At 53.0% G+C, this 8,772-nt stretch overlaps 1 protein-coding gene across 1 annotated transcript; it reads left to right on the top strand.

Moving 5' to 3' along the window:
- The first annotated feature begins 264 nt into the window (after window positions 1-264).
- On the top strand, window positions 265-5,780 carry LOC129150295 (uncharacterized). The gene is given in 3 exon segments (XM_054721266.1): window positions 265-849; window positions 937-1,329; window positions 1,331-5,780. Coding segments are annotated over 3 exon segments (5,175 nt in total). The 3' UTR covers window positions 5,528-5,780.
- Window positions 5,781-8,772: the final 2,992 nt, after the last annotated feature.

Raw genomic sequence — 8,772 nt, 5'->3', positions numbered from 1 at the left:
TGCCCGAAGCGGTCTAGGCAGACGTGCTGGAGGACCACGGGCTAGAGGCATCGGGAGACGTCTCGATCCTCTTTCAGGAGGGATGTGTATGCCCCTCAGTTTCTGGGACGAGGTGGGTCGCTCCCGCTGGTCGGCGTGAGGCCGTCGTCCACGCTTCTGGTTCTGCTCCAACGCACTCACGTTGGAAGGCTTTTCTTAAGGATCCTCTGTTTGTGTGTGTTGATTTGTTTTTGTTTTGTTTTGTGGACTCTCTTGATGGACGCTATGGGACAGACTCAAAACACTCCTTTAAGCATTATGATTGATCATTTCAAGGAGGTTAAGGGAAGAGCTAGCAACCTCAGTGTGGAGGTCCGGAAGGACCGGTGGCAAACTTTTTGTTCTAGGGAGTGGCCGACTTTTAGTGTTGGATGGCCGCCAGAGGGGACCTTCGACCTCCCCACCATCCACCGGGTGAGGGACATTGTCTCTCAGCCCAAGAAGGGACATCCTAATCAACTTCCTTATATTATTACTTGGCAGGACCTCGTGGAAGATCCGCCCTACTGGCTTAAGCCCTTTCTGCCCCCACGCCCCCCAGAGCCAAAACCCATACTTGCCTTACAGGAAACGGAGAAGGTAAAGGAGAAGAAGGACCTCACCCTGCCTTCAGCACCCCTCTACCCTGTCTTGCAGGGGGGAACTGAAGAGGAATTAATCTTTCCTCCACCGTACCAGCCCCCTAGGAACTCACAAAGGGGCAGTCCTCCACTGCCAGGAGAGGCAGAAGGGGCTCCGGCAGCAGAGAGGGGAGGAGGGGCTCCGGCAGCAGAGAGGGGAGGAGGGGCTCCGGCAGCAGAGAGGGGAGGAGTTCCGGTTCCTGCGGGGAGCCCGCCCCTCACTAGACAAAGGGCTCAGAGGGAATTGCTTATCCTGGCCGCTGACTCCACAGTGAAGACTCTGCCTTTACGAGCGGCAGGGCCCCCAGATGCGGAGGGAAATCAGCCCTTTCACTATTGGCCCTTTGCCACTAGTGACCTGTACAACTGGAAGGCTCAGAATCCTAAGTTCTCTGAGAAGCCGGCAGGACTTACTGACTTGTTAGACTCTGTCCTTTTCACCCATCAGCCGACATGGGACGACTGTCAACAGCTTTTGCAGGTCTTGTTCACCACAGAAGAGAGGGAGAGGATCCTCAACGAAGCCCGGAAATTAGTTCCGGGCGTGGATGGAAATCCCACCACCAACGCAGCCCTAATAGATGCTTCCTTTCCCCTGACTAGGCCTGAATGGGATTTCAACACGGCAGAAGGTAAGGAGAGGCTCCGGGTCTACCGCCAGACTCTAATGGGGGGGTCTCCGCATGGCTGCTAGGAAGCCAACTAATCTGGCCAAGGTAGGGAATGTTCAGCAGGAAAGGGATGAGTCCCCGGCTGCCTTTCTGGAGCGGATCATGGAGGCATTCCGTACCTACACCCCCATGGATCCAGAAGCTCCCAATAACAGGGCGGCTGTGGTCATGGCCTTTGTAAACCAATCAGCCACAGATATTAGAAGGAAACTGCAGAAGGTAGATAGGTTAGGGGAGAAGAGTTTAAAGGACCTGCTGGAAGTAGCCGAGAAGGTGTACAATAACAGAGAGCCCCCGGAAGAAAGGCAGGCTCGTGCTGCGGCGGCTGCTAGCAGCAAACAAACCTGAGACCTAGCTAAGATCCTGCTCGCCACCACCGCGGACTCTCCCGAGGAACGGAACCGCCGTCTCCGCCGACTCGCCGGCAGCCAGGAAGACTGTAAGGGGACCACCCGGGGCGGGAGGCGGAAGCTGCAGAAAGATCAGTGTGCTTACTGTAGGGAGATAGGGCACTGGAAACAAGAGTGCCCAAAGAAAACCAGCAAAAAGGGTGGTGGAGCGGATCGAGTAAAGGTTCTGGAGCTGGATGAACTGAGTGATTAGGGGAGTTGGGGTTCGGACCCCCTCCCCGAACCCAGGGTAACCCTTAGAGTGGAGGGGACCCCCATTGACTTCCTTGTCGACACCGGAGCACAACACTCAGTCCTCCGTACGCCTCAAGGAAAATTAGCAAATAAGAAGTCTTGGGTGCAAGGGGCAACTGGTATGAGCCAGTATTCATGGACTACCCGAAGAACGGTGGATTTAGGGACGGGACGGGTATCCCACTCTTTTATGGTAATTCCGGAATGCCCCTACCCCCTGTTAGGACGAGACCTACTCACTAAGATCGGAGCCCAGATAACTTTCAGACAAGGGGGGCCTCAGGTTACTGATGGCAAGGGCCACCCTATTCAGGTCCTGACCATGAGGCTGGAGGATGAGTACCGGCTTCACCAAAAAGCCTCTCCAGTAGAGGACAGCATGGACGAATGGCTGCAGGAGTTCCCCATGGCTTGGGCAGAGACAGGGGGAGTGGGGCTCGCCGCCCACAGGGCCCCAGTCCTGGTAGAATTAAAACCAGGGCAAGGCCCGGTAAGAATCAAACAGTACCCCATGCCCCAGGAGGCCCGGAAGGGAATTCAGCCACACGTTCGGAGACTGAGGGGCCTAGGGGTGCTGGTCCCCTGCCAGTCTGCCTGGAACACCCCCCTCCTGCCAGTCAAGAAGCCTCACACGAATGACTACCGGCCAGTACAGGACCTCCGGGAAGTAAATAAAAGAGTTATGGACATACACCCAACAGTCCCCAACCCATACACTCTCTTAAGCTCTCTGGCGCCCTCCCGTGTCTGGTATACTGTGTTAGATTTGAAGGATGCCTTTTTCAGTTTGCCGCTGGCACCCCGCAGTCAACCCCTGTTCGCCTTTGAGTGGCATGACCTGGAAGAGGGCTACAGTGGGCAACTGACGTGGACCCGGTTGCCTCAGGGATTCAAGAACTCGCCCACTATCTTCGACGAGGCTCTAAACGAGGACCTGGGTGAGTACCGGAGAACACACCCCTTCCTCACTCTCCTTCAGTATGTGGATGATATCCTGATTGCAGCAGACACGGCTGAAGACTGCAAGCAGGGGACAAGGGACCTGCTGGCCTCCTTGGGGGCCCTTGGGTACCGGGCTTCTGCGAAGAAGGCCCAGATATGCAAAGAAAGGGTGAGTTACCTGGGATACATCCTAGAGAGAGGACAGTGGCGGTTGTCTGACGCAAGAAAAGAGACTGTCCTGAAAATCCCTACTCCCACCTCCCGGAGGGAAGTAAGGGAATTCCTAGGGTCGGCTGGCTACTGCCGCCTCTGGATACCGGGTTTTGCTGAGATCGCCAGGCCCCTATATGAAGCTACCAAGGAGGGGAGGGCGTTTGAATGGACTGAGAAAGAAGAGACTGCCTTTAACCAGATAAAGAAAGCCCTTTTGGCTGCTCCAGCCCTGGGCCTGCCAGATATCACGAAGCCATTCCACCTCTTCGTAGATGAACACAAAGGAATAGCGAAAGGGGTTTTAACTCAAGCCTTGGGCCCCTGGAGCCGCCCAGTGGCTTATTTGTCCAAAAAGTTAGACCCTGTAGCTGCCGGCTGGCCACCGTGCCTAAGGATTATTGCGGCAACGGCGCTTTTAGTCAAAGACGCTGACAAGCTGACTCTGGGGCAGGAAGTCTGGATCACCACCCCACATGCCATTGAGGGAGTCCTGAGGCAACCTCCTGACAGATGGATGAGCAACGCACATATAACACACTACCAGAGTCTCCTTCTCAACCCTCCCAGAGTACGGTTTCTTCCCAGTGCGGCTCTCAACCCTGCCACCTTGCTGCCCGACCCCGACCTAGATGCTCCCCTACATGACTGTGCAGGAATCCTGGAACAAGTGCATGGGATCCGGAAGGACCTGACCGACCAGCCCCTTCCAGATGCAGACGTCACCTGGTTCACGGACGGAAGCAGTTTCGTACGGGACGGAAGCAGGTATGCGGGTGCAGCTGTAGTCACTGAAACGGATACTGTATGGGCAGAGGCCCTGCCCTCCGGGACGTCAGCCTAGCGAGCAGAGCTCGTCGCCCTCACTAAGGCACTGACACTGGGAGCTGGAAAACGGCTCAACAACTACACAGATAGCCATTATGCGTTTGCCACAACTCATGTTAATGGGGCAATCTTTCAGGAGAGGGGGTTACTAATGGCAGAGGGGCGGACTATAAAATATAAGCAGGAGATACTCGACCTGCTTACGTCCTTATGGCTTCCTGCCAAGTTAGCTATCATCCACTGCCAAGGGCACCAGAAGAATGATGACCTGATAGCAAGAGGTAACCGAAAGGCTGACCAGGCAGCCAAGGCAGTGGCCCTTACTTCGGTCCCCACCATGGCCCTACAGCTCCCAGACCCAGGGGACCCAGTTTTGCCAGTTCAGCCAGGATATTCCCTGGAGGAGTTACAGCGCATTAGGAAGCTTCCCCAAGCAAAAGAGGAGAAGGGGTGGTGGTATACACCGCAAGGGGAGCTCATACTGCCGAACCAGCTTGGAGTGTCCATGATAAAGCACATGCACCGGTCCACTCACCTGGGGGCACGCAAATTAAAGGACTTAATCCGACACGCCAGAATTAAGATCCACCAACAGGACATCAAAATAGAACAGGTCGTATCTGCCTGCAAAACCTGTCAACTCACAAATGCAAGAACCGGGCCGAGTGAAAAAGGAGCTCGGCTCAGAGGAACCAAGCCCGGAGCACAATGGGAGGTCGACTTCACTGAGGTTAAACCAGGAAAGTATGGCTATAAATATTTATTAGTATTTGTAGATACCTTCTCCGGATGGGTAGAAGCATACCCAACTAAGCATGAAACAGCTCAGACGGTGGCCAAGAAGCTGCTGGAAGACATCTTGCCCAGGTACGGTTTTCCCGCTGAGATAGGGTCGGACAATGGACCAGCCTTTATCTCGCAGGTAACGCAGGCAGTGGCCAAGGCCATTGGGGCAAATTGGAAATTGCATTGTGCTTATAGGCCCCAAAGCTCAGGGCAGGTAGAGAGGATGAATAGAACTCTAAAAGAGACCCTTACCAAACTGACCATGGAGACTGGCGGGGACTGGGTGGCTCTCCTTCCATATGCCCTTTACCGGGTTAGGAACTCCCCCTACACCCTGGGTTTTACCCCTTATGAGATCATGTTCGGCCAGCCACCCCCTAGAATCCCCAACCTTAAAGCTGACTCTCTTGCAGAATTTGAAAGTCAAGAACTGTTTCTTTCCTTGAGAGGGCTCCAGAAGGCGCACGAGGACATTTGGCCGCGCCTCCGCGCTATCTACGAGACTGGCCCAACCCCGACTCCTCACCAGCATAAGCCGGGGGACTGGGTATACGTCAAGAGACACCGCCGGGAGACCCTTGAGCCACGTTGGAAGGGTCCTTACGTCGTGGTGCTGACGACCCCCACCGCTCTCAAAGTGGACGGCGTCGCCACCTGGGTCCATCACACCCACGTTCGGCCAGCAGACCCCTCGGCGATCCGTGAAGACTTCATCGCCCAGTGGAGCGTTAGTCGAGACCAATGCAACCCGCTCAAGCTCAAGCTGAGGCGTTCTCAACCTGCCTGATGTTGGTAACCCTGCTCGCGGCCACTCCCACCACCGGGAGTCCCCACACCCCCTTCAACATCACCTGGCAGATCATAGACACCAGCTCGGGGACAGTAGTTAACGAGACTTCTCAAATCCACCCCAGAGACACTTGGTTCCCGGACCTCTATATAGACCTTCTTATCTTCTTTCCTGACATAACAGCTGGAAAGCTTATTGGGAATCTCAGAACATTCTATTTCTATGTTTGCCCCGGGCACTCACGAGGACACACCCAGGACTCATGCGGGGGAATGGGGAGCTACTTCTGCGCCTCTTGGTCGTGTGTCTCAACTGGGCACATCTGGTGGGCTCCCCCGAAAACTGACGACCTGATAACCGTGACAAGGTCGGAGGCGCCGCCTTGCCCTATGGGATTTGGGAGGTATCTCTGCAACCCCGTGCGAATGTCCTTCACAAAACAGGGGAAAAAGGCAACAGGATGGGATGCTGGAAAAACTTGGGGAATCAGACTTTACCATGAGATGAGAGACCCGGGGGCGCTGTTTACCCTCCGAGTACAGGCGACACCCCTTACCCAGAAAACCCGTGCAGGGGTGAGACCCAACCGAGTAATGGCCCTCCGGCCCGCCACCCCCCGAGTGTCCATGCCCAAGAGCACCCGGACTCCAGCTTCACAGCCCTCTACATCCCCAGTCCCTATCAGGACATCGCCTGCATCCCCTATCCCGGCCCGCGGGCTTCCGCCTGATGCAGACCCCTTGTGGAACACGGTTGTCGGAGCATTCCATGTTCTGAATGCTTCGAGGCCTGACCTGACTGAGTCCTGTTGGCTCTGTCTAGATATCCAGCCACCATACTATGAAGGCATTGCTCTTAGCGGCAAATACACTACAGCCATTAATTCCAGCTCCTGTAGGTGGCAGCAGTCTGCTGCAAGGCTAACCCTCCAGACAGTAACAGGACAGGGCACTTGTATAGGCCACGTGCCCCCAGAACAGTCGCATCTCTGTAACGAGGTCCTTACTGTTCCCAATAAGACAGTGTATCTACTTCCCCCTGAAAATACCTGGTGGGCATGTTCCAGTGGCCTCGCCCCCTGCATCCACACAGGAATCCTCAGCTCCCCGAGGGAAGGCTTTTGCACACTCGTCCAGTTGATCCCCAGACTCATATATCATACGGGGGAAGAGATACTTAACAGGTTTGGCTCTGCCAATTCCAGAAGCAAGAGAGAGCCTATTACCGCCCTGACTATGGCTGTGCTCTTGGGGCTCGGGTTGGCAGGAGCAGGAACAGGGATATCATCACTCGTCATCCAGGATAAGAATTATGGGATTCTGAGGGCGGCCATAGATTTAGATATGGAAAGAATCGAGAAATCAATCTCTCATCTACAGGAGTCACTCACTTCCCTATCGGAGGTGGTACTACAAAATAGGAGGGGATTAGACTTATTGTTCATGCAGCAAGGGGGCCTTTGTGCGGCTTTGGGAGAGGAATGTTGCTTCTATGTCGACCACTCCGGGGTTGTAAGAGAATCTATGGCCCTCCTGAGAGAAGGATTGCAGAAGCGCAGGTTAGAAAGGGAGAGATCACAGTCCTGGTATGAATCTCTATTCAACTGGTCCCCCTGGTTAACCACCCTCCTCTCTGCCCTAGTTGGGCCCCTTATAATCCTACTCCTGCTGCTGACCGTCGGACCCTACATCATCAATAGATTAGTTCAGTTCATCAAGGAACGAGTAGGGGTCGTGCAGATGACGGTGCTACACACTCGGTATAAGCCTCTACCAACGGAAGAAGAGATGGGGGTGCCAACTGACCCATGATTGGGTCTGTAAGTCTCATGACAAAGGGGGGAATGATAGAGCCAAATTACCGTGCTGCCCCTCCCTATAGACTGCAAGAATGTAACAGTTGCATGTACCTGCCAATAGGAATGTAGAGAGATAGACTCAGTCCATTTTAGGCAAGCTGCCCAGTGTGCCCCTGTGTAACTGGACCCCTCACCCTACCCCTGACCAATCATGGGGGTCACAAACACTCTCCCTGCCCACTACTCGAAACCCCCTTAAAGTCTTTGTGTTGGCGAGAGAAGCTCTCTTTGTCCCCGGTGAGCGCTGGAGATGAGAGCTCGTGCTAGCACGAATAAAGGTTCTCTTGCAGTTACAGTGGGTCTTGGCTCCTTCCTGGGGGGTTTTTGGGGATTCTGAACACTGGGCATTACACACTTAGTTGTAGTGGAACCTCAGTTAATAAATAAGTATTTATTAAATGCCTAATATGTGTCAGCCACTATGCTAGATACAAGAAAAATAAAGCTATGCAGGGAGGCATAGGAAGAAGAGTAGATGAGAAGAGAGAAGAAATGAAAACAAATGCAGTACTTACCCATGCAGAGTGTGTAGTCTATTAGGAAAGACAAAGTTAAAACAATTGGTAGCATAAAACATGATATTATGAAAAAAAAAACCTTAATTAGACAATGTCCCTACATTTTTAAGGGCATTCTTTAGAGAACAGTCTTAGATTGTGTTTAGCAAAAGCAGGGAAAGACTTCAATGCATGTAGTTTATTTGGGACATGATCCCAGGAGGTACAGGTGAGGAGCTGGGAAAGTGAGACAGCAAAGTAAGAAAATGATTTGCATAAATGGGTGAGTTACTGCCAACAGTAAGTGCAGCTCAGTCCCACTGAGGAGCTTCTGAGAAACCAGGTGAAACCTGGAGTAGAATCACTACACAAAACAGACAGACAATAAGGAAGCTAAAAGATTTTGTCCATTGACTACCACTCCCCACTGGGTATAAACTCTCTTCTTTTTCCAGGTTACACCTGGCTTATTGCTGGCTGAGCAATTTTCTTCATACCACCTGGTGAAGCAGGAATTTTAGGGGGACATAGGCAAGCTTAGGGATTTTTTTAGAATTGGGGTCCATGGGAAAAAGCAAGGGGCTGCAGCCTGGGAGAAGGTACATTTCCATAACACAAGGAAGCCAGGTGCAGTTATATTTCCAAAAGACAAGGAGGCAGCAACAGGTATATTTCCATAAGACAAGGGAACTGGAAGTAGCCAAGAAAGGTCACATTTACAAAATAAAGAGAAAGAAGCCCTTCATTCAAAAGGAAGGAGGGGGAGAGAACCTCACAAGTCTGATGTGAGTTTCTATCTTTGAGCCCTGGAGTTACTATAGTAACCAGTCTAAGGGAATAGTGACCAATCAGAGGGGATATCAAGGCACCAGGATATGAAGCCTATA

The sequence above is a fragment of the Eptesicus fuscus genome, chromosome 9 (assembly GCF_027574615.1).
Source record: "Eptesicus fuscus isolate TK198812 chromosome 9, DD_ASM_mEF_20220401, whole genome shotgun sequence".
NCBI lineage: Eukaryota > Metazoa > Chordata > Mammalia > Chiroptera > Vespertilionidae > Eptesicus > Eptesicus fuscus.
Note: the sequence above shows the minus strand (reverse complement) of the source record. Positions and strands in the feature narration are given on the sequence as shown.